At 43.0% G+C, this 17,899-nt stretch overlaps 1 protein-coding gene across 1 annotated transcript in view; it reads left to right on the top strand.

The window, feature by feature from the left end:
* Wwp2 (WW domain containing E3 ubiquitin protein ligase 2) overlaps positions 1-17,899 on the top strand; it is a 121,717-nt gene that overhangs the window by 19,933 nt on the left and 83,885 nt on the right. The window contains exons 3-4 of the mRNA XM_051201722.1: positions 852-999; positions 1,303-1,424. Of these exons, the coding sequence (XP_051057679.1) occupies positions 852-999; positions 1,303-1,424 (270 nt within the window). The remainder of the gene's footprint in view (positions 1-851; positions 1,000-1,302; positions 1,425-17,899) is intronic.

Here is a 17,899-nt window from a genome sequence, read left to right as displayed (position 1 = left end):
TCTATAGTAATAGTTTAAACTTAGTGATTGTCTTTAGACTATTTTTAAAAATCTGTGTGGTTTGGAAAGAGTGGGGAAACAGCACTCACCTTTGCAGTCTGGCCAAATGGAGGTAGTCAGAGCACCACAGGGAGTCCGCACCTGTTTCCAGAGGGAAGTTCATCTGCTCTGAGGATGCTCAGCCATGCCTGAGAACTGCACTCCTGCTAACTGCCCCAGAACCAAGAACTGCATCATCTCAACGATGTAAAAAGTTAACACTGCCATGCAGTGGATTTTGTGGCAATTATTTAGAAGTTGATTTGTAAGTAGCAGGCAAAGCACTTTGCTATCTCATGTGTTTTCAAGTTAGGAGTCATTTTTCCCCCTTTATATTTCAGACTGTTTATATGTTCACATTTATTTTCTTCTTTGCTTTGTTTAAGCCCCTTTTTGTTTCTTAATTTACAATTTTATTTTGTGTGTGCAGTTTGTGTGCACGTGCATGTGGAGGTCAGAGGACAACCTTGGGTGTCATTATTCAGGCACTTTATTGTTTGAGACAGAATCTCTTGCCAGAACCTTGCCAGTTAGGCCAACCTGGCTGACAGTTGACCTCAGGGGATTGTCCTGTCTGTGGGATTACAAACCTACTGCCATGCCACACCTGGCCTTTTATGTGGGTACTGGGTATGGAAATGAGGTTTTCAGGTATTCACAGAAAACATTGTCCTGTCTGAACTACCACCGTGTAATTCTTCAAAGGTATTTAAGAGGACCAAAACACAACAAAAAGATCTTTAAGAAATAACAAAAGGAGTCAGGGGCGTATAGCAGTTCTTTGACTCATCTGTTTTTTCTGTCTCTTCCAGTGGTGTCAGCAAAGCCCAAGGTGCACAACCGCCAGCCGAGAATCAACTCCTATGTGGAGGTGGCAGTAGATGGACTCCCCAGCGAGACCAAGAAGACTGGGAAGCGCATTGGGAGCTCTGAGCTTCTCTGGAATGAAATCATAGTTCTGTAAGGGCATCATTTTTAGGATGTAAGAGGCAGGGGTGGAGAGAAGGCTGGCAGGCTCTGCTGCCCTTGACCCCCATGCTGCTCCTCTCTATGTGTTTTTATCTCATCGAGCTCACAGAGCACTCATTGTTAGCTAGGGGGTTACAAGTCAGTGTGTGCGGGTGTGAATGTGACTGTCTTCCTGTTTTGTCCCCTGCAAGATGTTAGCAATGTAGCTTTTAGTAGTTTGTTTCATGTTAAAAAGGGGGGGGGGGTGACTGGCTTATCTGCTGGGCTGTGATGAATCACTTATTTGTTTTCCAGGAATGTCACAGCCCAGAGTCATTTAGATCTGAAGGTCTGGAGCTGTCATACCTTGAGAAATGAACTACTAGGCACTGCCTCTGTCAACCTCTCCAATGTCCTGAAGAACAATGGCGGCAAAAGTATGTATGATTCCTCTGTGCTCAGGAGGGTATGGCAGCCAGTCCTGGGATTGACCATAGGGCTTCTGCCCCTTACAGACCACTTAAGGAGTTTGACCAAGGCAGCATTTAGCAAGCATGCTCCATGGGCTGTGTCCCCTAATTGTTCCTCAGGGATGGAGGCTCTCCTATGATCTTTCTCACTCAGGAGACACTTGATGCATTGAATTAAGCTGTCAAATACCTCCAGCTGAAATCATTGCTTTTCACATCTGAGCCCTGGAACAGAACAAAGGCGCTGTGTGCATATGTGTGAGTTCTGTGTTTGGGATAGAGTTACAGATGGTGCCTAGGTCTCCTAGACACTCAATAGGCCTTAATGCTTGTTGGGATGTGACAGCCGCTCCATCTGAATTATCGAGTGTGCCTCTGCTGCCCGGACATATAAATCCTCAGGTCTGTTCCTTGCTGTTTGTGGCCAGTGGTCTAACCCATGCCTGTGGGCTGAGGACCCTCCCTCATAAAGCCTCTATTCAGAGAAATACCATATGTGTCAGCCAAATGCCATAGGAAGAAAGACTCCTTTTTTCTCCTGATGCCTACTGTTGAGAAAATATTTTTTGAAAGTGGACTTAGCCTGAGCGAGATGTGGGGGCCGGGGGTGTTAAGGCTTAGGGAGGCAACTGCAGCAGCTTGAGTCTCTTTCTTCAGAGTCCGTCCTTCCTTGGGGGCTGCTTGGGGCATTTCAGTTCCTCCTGTGCTCTGTTCCCTTCTGTTGGACACACAGCAACACAGCAAAGGATGGTTTAGCACCAGGGACATGTGTCCATTTTGTTATATGAGTTGACCTTTTCTTTGTGTGTGTGCATGTATGTGTGTGTTCATATATATGTGTAGATGTAGTGGTGTCAGTCACAAGTGCCAATTCTCAGGCATCATCAAGCATGTTTTTTGTGACAGTCTTTCACTGAGACCAAGGTTAGGCTGGCTAGCCAACAATCCCCCGAGATCCTGCTGTCTCTGCCTGCCCAGGCAGCATTATAGGCATGTGCACTGTGCCTGGTTTTTCTTGTGGGTCTGGGGATTTAATGCAGGTCTTCATGACTGTGTGGCAAGTACTTTGCCAGCTGAGATACCCCTCCCCACCACTCTTTCTGATATGGAATTTCATAAAATCTAGGTTAATCTCACACGTGTAGCAAAGGATGACCTTGAATTCCTTATCCTCCTGCCTCCACCTCTCAAGTGTTATGATCAATAGACTTGCAGTACCTTGCCTGGTTTCTGATTTGGTCTTTGTTTTCCCAATCCTTTGTCTGCTGTTTGTGAGTAAAGAATATATTTATTATACTTGTGGACATTCTCACATTAAGATGTAACATCAGGGTTGGGAGGTGTCTCAGCAGGTAGAGATTCTTGCTGCCAGGTCTGAGGGCCTGAGTTCAGGCCCTGGAACCCACTTGGTAGAGGGGGAAAACTGATTTCCATAAAGAGATAAAGGTGGGGGGCTGGAGAGAGGACTCAGGGGTTAAAAAGCTTGCAGAGGCCCTGAATTCAGTTCTCAATGCTTGTTTTGGGCAGCTCACAATTGCCTGTAATTCTAGCTCTGCCTTCTTCAGGCCTCCTTACCTGTATTCACATGTACATATACAATACATACACATAATTCAAAATTTTTTGAAATCCACAAACCTTTAAGAAATGTGTATTGCCAGCTAGGCAGTGGGGGCATATGTATGCCTTATTCCCAGTACTTAGGAAGCAGAGGCAGCTGAGTCTCGGAGTTCGAGGCCATCTTGGTGTACAGGACTTGAGTTCCAGGACTGCCAAGGCTGCACCGAGAAACCCTGTCTCAACCCTCCCCCCAAAAAAAATAAGAAAAAGAAAAAAAAGTTTAGTGCCAATATAAGTGACCTTTTCTTTCCTTTTTCATTTGTACAGGCGGTTTGACTTGATTTGATTTATTTATTTATTGTGGCGCTGGCAATGAATTAGGAATATGGGTACACTAGGTAGGGGCGCCACCACTGAGTTATACTTATAGGGGCAATATCATGCTTCATATTTTTATAGTGCTTTGAAAGTTATTTATTTGGGTTGTGTGTGTGTGTGTGTGTGTGTGTGTGTGTGTGTGTGTGTGTGTGGCACACACTGATTCCACGCTGCATGTATACTGCATGTATAGTTGTTAGAGGACAGCTTTGTGGAGTCACTTCTCTCAGGCCTATATAACAAATGCTTTTTGCTCAAAGAGGGATGGCTCAGTGGTTGTAGAGCATTTGTTATTCTTACACAGGACCTGGGTTCAGTTTCCAGCACCCACATGGCAATCAGAACTGTCTGTAATTCTAGTTCCAGGGGATTCAAAATGCAGGTCTTACAGGAACATGTTCTGTATGCTTTGCATCATGCTTTTGACTCTCAGACTCTTCAAGATGTGTCAATATACCTTTACTTATATATATTGCTTTTCTGAAACATGGCCTCCCTATGAAACACAGGCTGACTTCAATTATTGATTTCCCCTGCTGCTTTTTAAAAACTGATTTCTTGTGAGTGTGTATGCTTGAGTGTACATGTGTGCTCCACATGTATGTGGAGCTTGCAGAGGTCACTGTGTCTTTAATTATTTTCCTAAAGTCCAAATCTTGATAGCTCTGTAATACAGCCGTGTGAAAGTTAAGATTAAGCTTTTGACTTTTTTTCAAGTGTTTGGCAGACTGAAAAGCCATGCTATCTCACAAGTTTATCAGTCTCCCCGCTCGTGGCTGAAAGTTTACTCAGGATAAGTTACTGAACATGAGTTGGCTAAGTTTAAACATTTTTCAAGATCAAGATTATGGGCATAATGTTGCCCAAAAGTTTTATCAATTTATCCTCACATCAGTAATGGCTGGGTTGTTGGTTTCTATTGTACCATGACATGCAGATCTATCTATCTATCTATCTATCTATCTATCTATCTATCTATCTATCTATCTATCTATCATCCATCCATCTGTTGAGAAAGGGTCTGTCCTGGAACTATGTTATTTTTGCAGCTGCTACTGTACGGCCACCTGTTTTTTTTAAGTTCTAAGTTAGGAAAGTATACCTTTTTTCTTTTTACCTTCTGAATTCTCCCTAGAAGCCTAAGCATGCTTTTTTCAGTCTTTCTGTGAAGCTTCCCCTTGCTGTCAATGAAGCTGCTTGACAGCCTCCTGTGTTGAACAGAACAACTCGCTCAGACCCTCATTCACAAGGTAGGGCTTTGCTCTTCCCTAGCTCCCTCCTTTTGACAGCTGCCAAGATTTGAGGCTTGCTTGCCCTGAAGTTTTCTCTGTTGATAAAATTTCCTAGAGCAATGGTTCTCAACCTTCCTAATGCTGTGACCCTTTAATACAGTTCCTCAAGTTGTGATGACCCCAACCATAAAATTGTTTTCATTGCTACTTTATAACTAATTTGCTGCTGTTATGAGTTGAAAATATCTGATACTGCCCCTGTGAAAGGATCATTCAACCCTCAAAGGTGTCACAATCCACAGGTTGAGAACCACTGTGGTGATGTATACAGGTAATCCCAGCATTCAGGAGGTGGAGGCAGGAGGATCAGGAGTTCAAGCCAGCCAACATTTCCTATGTTACAGGAAATGATATCAAACACAAAAATAAAAAGGAAATAAAAATTTTTTTATTTATGTTCACCGTGTGTATGTGTATATTTATGTGTGTTATGTGTCTCTGTGTGTATATGCACATGTGTATGGTTGCTCTCAGAGGCCAGAAGAGACATTCAACCTCCAGGAGCTGGAGTTACAGGGAGTTGTGAGCTCCCTGATGTGAGTGATGAAAACCAAGCTCTAGTCCCCTGTAAGAGCATCAAAGTGGGGCTGGAGTGATGGCTCAGAGATGGCTGCTCTTCCAGAGGTCCTGAATTCAATTTCCAGTACCCACATGGCAGCTCCCAACCATCTGTAATGCGATCTGGTGTCCTCTTCTGGCCTGCAGGGAAACAAGCAGGCAGAATACTGTATACATAATAAATGAAAAAAAAAAAAAAAAATAAAATAAAAAAAAAAAAAAAAAAACATCAAAGTGTTCCTAATCTCTGAAACCCCATTTGCTCATTTAAATATTTGTGTGTGTGTGTGTGTGTGTGTGTGTGTGAGAATGTGTGTGTGTGAATGTGTGTGAATGCATGTATGTGCCACACTGGGCTGTACGTTTTCTTCTTTAGATTATTGTATAAACTTTCTAGACTGTATTTAAGTGCTCAAGGTAGATTATTCCTGGAAATTTAGGTTAGATTCCCTTACTAATCGTCAGTTTAGGAATTGCCCATCAGTGTTCTTAGTGATATTATAGTTTTGCTCTTCTGTTTTTGTCAGTTTTAAAAATTAAGCTATTTTAAAATTTTTTTGTATTAATTTTTTAAGACAGCGTCTCCCATTAAGGCCCAACTTATGTAGCCCAGGCTTGTCTTAGAATTGCAGTTAATTCCCTTGTCAGCCTCCTGAATGCTGGGCTTATAGGCCTGAGCTCCCAGTGCCTGGCTTTAAGGCTAATTTTCTAAAGTGAATGGAAGCACTTTCCAACTTTGGGAACAGACTGCAACATGGGAATTATCTGTTCCATGAGTGCAGGAAAGAGCCCAGACATGAAACCAACCAGGTCTGGCATCTCCATTTGAATAATTCTTTGATGACTTCTTTAGTCCATACTCCCCTCCCCATAATTATTGGTTTGTACAACTTTCCTGGTTCTTCTTGAGTTAATTTTGTTAATTCTTTCTTTTCTGAGAAAAATCAATTCATGAACTCTTACTGTTTATTAGTACAAGGATTTTAAACAGTGTTTTACTTAAGTGCCCCCGGGGGGGGGGTGTGTTATTTAAGCTGTTCTGTTTTAACTTTTTTCCTTGCCTCCTTACTGGAGATTGACTTAGGGCCTCTTTTACATGCTAGTCAATAAACTACCACTGAGTTATCTCCAACCCTCTGCTCTTTTCCCTCTCTCCTCCCCCTCCCCTTCTGTACCTTCCTCTCCCTTTTCTCCAGCATTACAGGCATGCTAGGCATTGGCTTCATCTCTTACTGCCATTGCTTGTTCTGGCATGAGCTGTAGCACATTGTGTGTGTGGCTGGGTGGGCAGTGAGCCCATCCGATGAGAATCAGACAGGAAATGTGGCTCATAACAGGGCAGCAGGCTCTTGTTTTAGAGAAACACGTCCTCTTGAACAACAGTAGCACGGTGTGTCTACATGATATTCTGGTTACGTTTTATAAAGCTTTCTGTTTGAACATGGCTCTTCTGGCATACATTATAAAGAGAAGTGACCTGTCCCTCTCTAACGTGTAGACCTTAGGGCCAGACTAACTGGATTTGAATTCCAATTCCATCAACTCTGTGACATTTGACTTGAGCCCCCATGGACTTCTTTACCTGGATTAAATGCTTGGTCACAATAGTGCCAGCATGTGTCATAGCTCATTCAGTGAGTAGTAGTTGCAGTGACTGTCTTCATATTAACATTCTTCCCAGAGATGGGAAACCTGTTTCCTCATGTGGAAGCCTTCTTGCCTGAGTGGGAGACAGTCCCAAGGTTGTCTGTGGAGAGTCTGACAGGTGCCAAAGCTTTGGAAAATGTGGCTTCTGAATGCTGTTCTTGTTAGCAGCTCCCACATTGGAGTTGTGGCCTGGAAATGCTTCCAGAGCAATGTCTAAGTATGATTGCAGTTATGGAAGGTAAGTGGGTCACACTTCTGTAATAGGTCAGGGAAGGACCCGATGGGCAGTAGTTGCCCTACCTGGTCCTTTGCTCTCTGGATGCAATCACTTTTTCCACTCACTCCCTGTTTTCTCTGAGTGGACTTGTAGGTGATGGAGGGTTTCCTCGAGGCCCGTGGCTCTATGTGGTGAGGCTTGCTGACTTTCTTCAGTGCCATTGACCTGGTTATGGCTACACAAAGGACCTGACCAAAAGTGCCAGTTTGGCTCCTAAGGATCGCTCTAGTCTAGAAGCTAGCTTTTGGGTTGCATATTGATTTCCCCACTGAGCCAAATCCTCAACTCTTTTGTTTTTCTTGAGATTGGTGTCTCATGTAGCCCAGGCTGTCCTCAAATTTGTTATGGACCTGAGGATGACTTGAGCTGGTCCTTTGCTTTAACCTGGGTTGAAGTTATTTCCTATATGTAAAATATGATAACAATAATATGCCAGTTGTCACAGGATAGGATTATACTTGGCATACATATTAGTTTCCTCCCTCTCTTCCTGCCTGCCTGCCTCCCTCCTTCTTTTCCTCTCTTCCTCCCTCCCTTTCTCCCTCCTTAACTCTCTCCTCCTCCTCTTCTTCCTTCCTAGGCAAGTCTCGAATACTGAGCTATATATCCTAGCATGCCACGCCCCATTTATTTATTTTTATTGTGTGTGTGTGGGCGGCGGCGGGGGGGGGGGTGTTTGTAAGTGTATATGTGCATACTGGTCACAGAGCATGTGTGCAGATCAGCAGACAGCTTGTGGGACTTGGTTCGATTCTTACATCTTTGGGTCCCAGGGATTGAACTCTAGGTTGTCAGACTTGTGTGGCAAGCACTTCACCTGCTGGGCCATTTTGATGGCCCTGTCACTGTCCTTTTGACATGTTCCTAGCACTTGTTTTTCTTTATATATAATCTTGGGCCAGGGGTAGCAGCACTGTAAGGGCAGAGACAGGAGGTCACTTCAAGTTTGAGGCCAGCTTGGTCTACATAGTAAGTTTTAGGCTAGCCAGGGCTACATAATGAGAGCCTGGCTTAAAAACCCAAAACAGACAAAACAAAAACTCATACCAAAATCCAGAATCAAAAAAATTTACCCTGCAATGAAGATTATTTCCTTAAAATCAGAAAAGGCTGAGTTGGAGAAGTGACTCAGTGATTAAGAGCACTGCCTGCTTTCCCAGAGGACCAGGGTTCAGTTCTCAGCACCTACATAGTGACTGACAACCGTCTGTAATTGCGATTCTAGGGGTTCTGTTACGCTTTTCTGGACTCCATGGACACTGCATGCAGGTGGTACATACACACATATACAGGCAAAACACCTGTACAAATAAGACACCAGATATCTAAAAATTAAAAAAATAAGAATCAGAGCCAGGCAGTGGTGACACATGCTTTTAATCCCAGCACTTGGGAGACAGAGGCAGGCAGAAATCTGAGTTCAAGTCCAGTCTGGTCTACAAGAACTAGTTCCAGGACAGCTAGTGTTACATAGAGAAACTCTGTCTCGAAAAACAGAATGAATGAATGAATGAACAAATGAAAGAAAGAAATCAGAAAAGAGGCTGGGTATGGAGCTCAGTTGGTAGAGTATTTATCTAACACACATGGATTCAATTTCCCAGCACCTCATAAAATGGCCTGTGACATACCTTGGCTTGATAGCAAATTCTCTATGTCAATAAATGAGTAGATAAATAAATACCAGGAAAAAAAATGGCATTGGTTCAGTAGCTCCTGCTCTATTTCCATGTGAAGGATTGAACCTAGGGTTTTGTATATATTAGACAAGCGGTCTGGCACTGAGCTACGTTCCAGCCCTTGTTTCTTTCTTTTTTGTTTATTTGTTTTGTTCTGAAAAAAAAAAAAAATCTCATATAACCTATGGTGGCCTTAAACTCTTGATTTTCCTGTCCCTGATTACCACAGGGTGGAATTACAGGTGTGTACTAGTAGGTCCAGGAGTCTTTTTTTTTTTTTTTTGGAGACATGCTTTACCTTGTAGTTTAGGCTGGCCTTGAATTCACTGTATATTCTGGGTTGGCCTAGAGTTTGTATGACTCACCTTTCCAAATGTTCAACCCTAGGGATTTTTAAACCATGCTCCTGGGGCCAGAGCACTGTATAAAAAATGTTAGTTCTCAGGTCAGGCACACTGCAGACTCCAAAACTGGGGTGATATTCAGTAGTCATGGTTTTAAGAAGCAGGATTTGGCTTTAAGCTCCAGTTTGAGCACCATTAAAACTAACTAGTTGTGAAAGAAATGTTAGATACTGGCCTTACAGCACCATTTGTTACTTAGTGACTTTGTTTTGGGGGAGACCCCTAGCTGTGGTGCTCCTTTCTGGGTCCTATGTGTTCTCAGGGTTTTTGTCTGATAGAGGGTCAGTGTCATTGGACATATCCACCTCAATTTTTTGGCTCTTCAGTTTTCTTTTTTATTTTTTGGATTTTTGATATAGAGTTTCTCTTTGTAGCCCTGGCTGTCTTAGAACTTGCTCTGTAGGCTAGGCTGGCCTTGAACTCAGAGATCTGTCCACCTTTGCCTTCTGAGTGCTGGGATCAAAGGTATATATCACCACCGCCTGGCAGCTTAGCTCTTTTTTATGTTTGTTTAAGTTGCCAGGCTGGCCTTGGATTTTAGTTACAGCCAGGCAGGCCTTGAACATGTGATTCCCAAACAGCTAAGGGTAAAGCCTATGCTGTGATGCCTGATTTTGATGGACTTAAATAATAAGTTTGTTATTCCTTAAATAATAGTCTTAAATTAGCTAGTGTGGTGTTGTACACCTTTACTTTCAGAACTTGGGAGACTGAGATAGGTGGATCTCTGTGATGAGACTGGCCTGGTCTACATAGCGAGTTTCAGGTCAGTGAGAGCTACATAGTGAAACTCTGTCCCAAATAAAATATAAAAAAATTTGTGTGTATGTGTGTGTATTCAGGCACAGGCATATGGGAATAAGTGTGCCACTGTGCACATGGGGTCAGATGACTACCTTAGGTGCCTGTCCTCACCTTCCACCTTGTGTGAAACAGGATCTGTTATTTGCTGCATATACCACGTTAGCAGGCCCATGAATTTCTGGGGATCCCATCTCTCCATAGGAGTGCTGAAATTGCTGATGCCTGTGCTCCGTATCTGGCTTTGGGCTCTGGGAGGTTTGACCTTATGTCACCTTGAATGGTCAGCAGTTTTATCTCAAATTGTCTCCCCAACAGGCTAATAGAGGGTTTCTCTGTGTGCCTGTGTGCATGCACACACAACCACATACATACATCATTCATGCACACGGATAAGCAAATATTCCTGTACCTCTGTATTAAACACCATGAATTCACACTGAATGAACCCTCTGATTCCAGCTGAAACCCACAGCTTCTTCTAGCATCCCTCCTCTCCATATGAGAAGCCTGGCTCTCAGCATCGTCTGTGTTTATTCATTCCCTGGCATCTGTTTAAGACTTGCCACCCTCATCCTGCAGTGAGTGTGAAGTGAGCTTTGAAAAGCTCCTCACTTCTGCCCGCTTATGTGTAGCTCTTTTCTTTCTCAGTGTGTGTTTCTCAGATCAGAAAAAAAAAAAAAAAAAAAAAAAAAAAAAAAAAAAAAGAAAGAAAGAAAGAAAGAAAGCAAACAGCTCCTTGTTTATTTAAACATCTTATAAGCAGAAGTTTGTTACCAGGCTTTACCTCCAGAGAACAGACTGGCCAGTCAGGAGCTCAGCCTCCTCCCAAGCTCCCAAGGATGGAGGCTTCTGGTGGGTGGGCCACAGTGCCTGACAGACAGTGTATGCATTTATTATAAAGTAAACAGACTGATCTTTCCCCCACTTTCAACTTAAGGGTAAATAAAACTCCTGAACCTTGAAGGCTCATTCAGAGGGAGAAGAAGGAATAATGGTGAAAGGTTGCTGTTCAGTTACAGTTTTAAATTTAAATTTGTAAAACCATTCAGTTCTTTATCTGACAAGCAGGCAGGCAAGGGAGGGAGGTGAAAGGAGTGTGTTAGGTATTGCGAATTGAAGAGGTAGTGCATACACAGCTATGAGCTAGAGTGCCTTGAGCAGGCCTCATGGTAGAGCTGGCTGAACCAGTTCTGCACAGCCAGTTAGTTGTGTTTGTGAACCTGGTAAACCGCTGAGACCAAGACTTGCTTATGGCAAGTTCACAGCAACAGTAGACTTGGAAACTTTGTCTTGCTCACAGGATTGAGGATTCCACTAATAGTTCTCACATCCATAAAAGCCATATAAAATTTATGTTGTATGTGGATTTTTCTAATTTTATATTGTGTGTGAATTTAATTTTTAAAACTTAAAAATCGGGGCTAAGTGATGGGTCAGTGGCTAAAGGAGTTTACTGTTCTTTCAGAAGACCCAAGTTTGGTTCTCAGAACCCTCATAGAAGCTCAAAATCATCTATGACTTCAGTTCTCAGGGATCTTGTGCCCTTTTTTATTTTCCACTGGCACCAGGCATATGTATAGTATGCATATATATACATACAAGTAAAACACTCATACATATAACATTTTTAAAAAGCTGAAAGAAAAAAAATAAAAGTTAAGAAGCAATACAGGCTTTTAAATTAAAAGTATTAGTTGGGTGGTGGGATTGCACATCTTTAATCCTAGTACTTGGGAGCCTAGGCAGTCGAATCTCAGTGATTTCTAGGCCAGCCTGGTCTATAAAACTAGTTCCAGAAGAGCCAATACTGTTGCACAGAGAAATCTTGTCTTGAAAAACAAACAAACAAAAGTATGTGTTTATCTTCTGATTATATCATGTATGAATGTTTAATATGTGTCAGACACTGTTTTGAATTCTGTTTTTATTATCTAGAAACTGTAGATATAGGTAGATCCATACATACTCTTCAACTTAAGAGGTAATGCCTGAATAAGCCACTCTCAAGTTAAAATTTCCTAAGCTGAAGTTGAATTTATTGCCCCAGACTCACTGAGCATCATAGCATATAAGCATAGCCAACAGCTCACTGTTGGGAGTTGTGGTTCATCTTCCTCACTCAACATCTGCAGAGAGGAGTAGATTCCAGGAAAGGGAGCAGGTTCAAAAACTGGAGTGTGTGTATACATGTGTATTACATATGTGTTAGTGCCCATGGAAGCCAGGAGAGTGCATTATATCCTTTGGAGCTGGAGTTACAGGTGGTTGTGACCTGCCTGACATGAGTGCTGGGCATCGAACCCAGGTCCTCCTCTAGAAAAGCAGCAAGTGGTTCTTTTTGTTTGTTTGTTTGTTTGTTTTCCTCATGACAGGGTTTCTCTGTGTGACTTTGAAGCCTGTCCTGGAACTAGCTCTTGTATCCCAGGATGGTCTCGAACTCACAGAGATCAGCCTGCCTCTGCCTCCTAAGCCCTGAACTAAAAGGTGTGCACCACTGCTGGTGCAGCAAGTGTTTTTAACAGCTAAACCATCCAGCACCCCACCCATCTCTCCACCTATCAGTGGAACTAGATCAATTGGAATGCTTGTAATAGCTGTTTGTTTTTGTGTTTTTGAGGTAAGGTCTCATTATTTAGCCCTAGATGGTCAGGGATTTCCTATGTAGACCAGATTGGCCTCAAAGTTACAGTGATTTTCTGTCTCTGCCTCTTGAGTGATGTAATTACAGGTGTGGGTGACCATACCTAGTTTAGAACTTTTTGTTTTGTCATGTATGCATGCACCCACAGTTTAATCCTGGCCTTTATGGATTTTTGTTGTGGTGCTTAAATTCTTCCACAGATATCTTTGTACTTTTATCTTTTTTTTTTTTTTTTTTGGTGATGGGATAAATCCCTCGGTATGTGATTGTTGGATCAAAGGGCTAGTGTAGTTTATGTCTTTTGCTGCCAGCTACCAGAGTCTGCTGTCAAGTCTGGTTAATTCAGATACTCACTGTGAGTATGTACATTTTGTCTGTTTTTGTGTGACTTAAGTGACTTTGGCTATTGTTAGGCTTTTAGCATTAGCTAGTCTAGAAGGCAAAAGTTATTTTATTTTTGGTGTCTGGACCTCATGTGGCCAAAGTTGACTTCAAAGCTGCCATATAGTTATATAGACCCTCAACTTCTGAAGTCTTCCATTGATATCCCAAGTGCTGGGATAAGTGAGTGTTCATCCTTGCCACCTCTACTTTTCCTCTTTTTCTTTATGTGTATTGTGCTGGCAGTGGCACTCAGAGCCTTGAGCTACATCCCCATCCCTGACTTTTCCTTTTAGGAGCCTTCAGTTAGACCCCTGTCATTATTAGTCTTCTGTAATTGCTTGTGCCACCATTGCCAGTGACTTCCACATTGCTAAACCCATAGCCAGTTCTCAAGCTCAACTCATTTGTCTCACAAATGGATATAACCCATTGATTCCTCTGTGATTCGGTCTGTGTCACTGGGTTTGGTAAGCTCACTTTACCAGTTCTGTCTCTCTGCTTGCTGTGACTCAGTGACTCTTGTTAGTTCTGCTTCTTGCCAGTCTTGAGACACTAAGGTGCTCCACGTTGGCTTAGTCCCTTGTCCTCTTTTGAACCCTTCCTTTGAAGAGATCACATGGCTTCATGGCTTTAAATGCCTTCTGTGCATCTTTGGTTTGTAGTCTGGGTCCTTCCTCATGACAGTATAAGCAGTGTTTATTCCTAATCACCACCTTGAAATGTAGACAAATGTACAGTTCAGCTGGAGTGTAGCATATACTTGTTACTCTAGCAGTTAGGAACAACACAGGTTCAAGATCAACTGGTCTACACAACGAGTTCTGAGCCAGTCACAGACTACCTTGTGAGACCTTAGCTTAAAAAAACAAAAACAAAAAATGAGGGACTAGAGAGATGATTCAGTGATTAAGAGTATGGGCTGCTTTCCCAGAGAACTCAGGTTCAATTCTTTGTACCTATGTAGGCTAACAACCATTTGTAACTCTAGTTCCAGGGTTCCAACATCCTTCTCTGCAGATACCAGGCATGCATGTGTGCACTGACATCCATGAAACAAAACACCCATCCACATAAAAAGTAATTAACTAATGAAAAATTACAACATAAAACAAAAAAGCATGCAACTTAGTGATTTTTATTTATTTATTTTGAGACAGGGTCTCACTATGTAGCCCTTGACTGGCTGGAACTCACATTGTAGACCAGGCTGGTCTTAAACTCTGCCTCCTCCAATGTCAGATCTTTCAGGGTATGAATTTTGTGTTTTGTTCACCCTTGTTTACTGTGAGCACTGTGTGTTAACACACACACACACACACACACACACACACACACACACTCAACACACTTTTCCGCCATCCTCTGAGGCAGAGAGTGGGGACCATCAGAGTGCTCGTGTCTACTCGGAGACTATGGGATAACTGTAGCCTCAACTCCAAATGAAAGTCTTTGTTTCATCTCTCCCCTATCCAGTTGCATCTACATCAGCGTCTACTCTTGTCTTGATTGGCACCAGATGCCAGGCTCTAGAGTCTAAACCCACTATTAATGGTCTCTGAAAGCTTGCTGTGTGTTGCCTTCCATCCTCCTGCACCTCGGGCAGACATGCCCAAGCCAGAACCTCAAGGAATTCTCAAAGAAGCCAAAAGCAGCTCCCTCCCCATGGCATTTTACCCCCATCTTCTCAACTCCCAGGCTGGGTCTGTTTCGTGGCTTTGGTGTCAACCATGAGCTGTTGGAAAGAAAAGTCCTTTTAACCAAGAGCCTTGAAAAGTAAACACGGCCCCACAAACGAATGTCCAAACAAAGCTGCTTTCAGTGTCATTGGCTGAGAGGCTGCTTTGTGGAGGCAAGCATAGCCAAAAAGAAAAGCCTTCTGTTGAGCAGCCTTATCCTGGGTGGGAGCCTCAGTGCTGCCCTTGGCTGCTGCTCAGTGTCCTGTGAATCCGTGGGCTTTCCCACCTCTGTAATGGTGTCTTCTCCTTCCCTCTCTTGCCAGGTAGAGGCCTTTGCATTATTACCTGGAATAGGTGGTCGAGATGTTTCTTACAGGCTTGGTGTGGGAACTAGAGGAGGGAAGCTAAGTTTGAGGCTAGCCTGGTCTACCAGTTGGAGCTATAAAGTGAGATCCTGTCTCAAATAAAAGGTTGTTTTCCTTCATTTCTTTCTTGGGCTTAAGAAAGCCCTCAGCATTGGACCTGGATTTGTGTGGAGGAAGCTTACTTTTTCTAGCAGGGCATTTTCTTAGGTGCATGAGGCTAACCTGGAGATGGAAGGGTGGGAAGTTTGTTGACTAGCATCCACACAACACTTTCCTTTGAGTTCTTAGCTCTAGAGTTCAGCTCTAGACTGTAGAGTTGAAGCCATGAAGGAGGCAGGCTGCATTGCAGTCCTCCTCTTAAGGGCTGACTAATGGTACAAGCCATGTGGGTAGATGTGAGGAAGAAAGCACAAGGTGTCCTGGGCCTGCATCACAGACACACCTTAGCCTGGCAGCCACATGTCACACTGACAAGCATTATAGCTGTTAAGATGGCGGCCTTGCATTGGTGACAGGAAATAAGACCATTCTGGGATATAAGCTGTTTCTTTACCTCTGGTATACTTGTTTTCACATGACAAGAGTACTAGACTCATCCTATAAATTTCTTTCATTAAATATTGATGTTTTGTCTGGTGGTGGTAGCACACATCTTTAATCCCAGCACTTGGGAGACAGAGGCAGGAGGATCCCTTAGTTTGAGGACAACCAGAGCTGTGTAGACCTTATCTTTAAAAACAAAAAACAAAACCAAGCACATATATTGTTATTTTGGTGATGTTTCCATATTCTGTATATCTCTATAGCCATTAACCCCAAACCTAATAGGGTACAATGTTTCAGGCTTTTGAAATTGTAATTTCTAAAAACCCAGTTTTAATAGCAAAATTTAACCATAAAAATAATTTTTTAAGGAGGGCTCCTGCTTTTGCTATGCTGAGAACTTTTAAAAGGAGTTCGTTGAGTGCAAGCCAGTCTCAGTCCTGTGCATATAAACATGGCTTTGGCCCTGCTTGGGCAGCAGGAGGGAGGGTGATGGCTGAGGTTCCCTGAGGGCATGGGGATGGATGATCTGTGAAAGCTGGCCCAGGCTGAGTGGAGATTAATGGTGTGAGGAGGACTTTCCCTCCCTCAGGCTGGGGAGGCAGCTGCAGTAACTGATGGAGCAGCTCCTTCTAAAGACCTCACTTTCCTTCTCTTCATGGTCTGTATTCGTTCCTCCTGAATCCCTATCAAAATCTAAAACATGCTGTGGCTTGATAATCAGATTTGCCAAGACAGACAGAGGCTGTGTTTTATAGAGGTCCTCTGTTTTGGGAAACTGTTTGATGCCCTTTTAGATGGATGGCTGTGATGACTGAGCAATTCTGGGGGTTGAGGGGGGTGCTTCATGGATTTTAAGGACTGCCCCTCTTCTTTGCTTCAGAGACAGTGGTTTCTACCTTTCTAGGACTCCTCTCTGGTTCCCCTATTCATTCTTTGTGATGGCATTTGACTAGTAAATGTTAGTTTCATTTCACTCAATCCTCTGGAGTGATGACATGTTCATATGTCTGTTTAGACACTCTTTCTCTCCATGACCACATTGTATAGGTGATCCACAGATTTTAGTTTCCAGCCTCTACCTCTGCCATGAGCCCCAGGCCCTTATTTCTGAGGACTCAATAACTCTTGTGGGTATGTCAGAAAATCTTACTTTATCGCCTCCTCCTGAGAAGTGGCCCATATTCCAAGGTCTAGAGCCAATATAAGTCAGTGAGAGACCCAGGTGTGGTCTTTGGGACCCTGCCCGCCTCTTGTTAACCCCACTTTCTAATCTGTTTCACAGTTCTCTTGGGATTTATCTTAGCAGGCCTGCCCACTCTTTAAATTTATTTTATTATTATTTTATAAATGTATGTGTATGTCAGACGTGTGTGAGTTTGTGAACATGAAGGAGATCAGAAGAAGGTAGCAGATCCCCTGCAATCAGAGTTGCAGAGTGTTGTGAGCTTCTTGAAGTAGGTGCTGGAAATTGAACTTGGGACTCTGGAAGAATAGTATGTGTTAACTACTGAGCCATCTCTCTAGCTTCTGCTCACTTTTTTTTTTTTTTTTTTTTTTTTTTTTTTTTTTGGAAAAAGAGTTTCATGTAGCTCAGACTGGGCCCAAACTTGGCTAAGTCGCTGAGTATGACCTTGTACTTCCAATCATTGTGCCTCTACCCATGTGCTAGGATCACTGGTGTGCCTTGCCATACCCGAGGAAGCTTACTTCTTTCATCTTCATCTCTTTAGTTGCATCCTCTCCTAACATTTTCATGGTGGCCCCTCTGCTATCTGTCCCTGCCTTTACTTCCCTCGGGGTTGTTTCCTATGCTGCAGACAGAATGAGTTTTGAAAACACAGAGCTGATCTTGTCATGTAAAAAAATAAAAATATTAAGTATCCCGTACTGTCGCACTTAGATAGTGGGAAACGAAAACCAAACCAAGCCTGTTAAAAGGCGCCCAGCCGGCACAAGGCTTGCATTGTTTGGTGGTGGCTAGCACTTTGCCTCATTTGGATCATACCATTCCAGCCCCATTCACCTCTGCTATGCTTTTTCTTTCCTTTTCTTTTCCTTTTTTCTTTCTTCGTTCGTTAGTTCGTTCCTTCCTTCCTTCCTTCCTTCCTTTCTTTCTTTTTTGACTATTATGTGCTTTGGTGTTTTACCTGTGTAAGGATATCGGGTCCCCTGACTGCAGTTGCATACAGTTGTGAGCTGCTGTGTGGGTGCTGGATTTGAACCTGGGTTCT

The sequence above is a fragment of the Phodopus roborovskii genome, unplaced genomic scaffold, assembly GCF_943737965.1.
Source record: "Phodopus roborovskii unplaced genomic scaffold, PHOROB, whole genome shotgun sequence".
In the NCBI taxonomy this organism is placed as follows: domain Eukaryota; kingdom Metazoa; phylum Chordata; class Mammalia; order Rodentia; family Cricetidae; genus Phodopus; species Phodopus roborovskii.
This window is presented reverse-complemented; position numbering and strand designations above follow the sequence as displayed.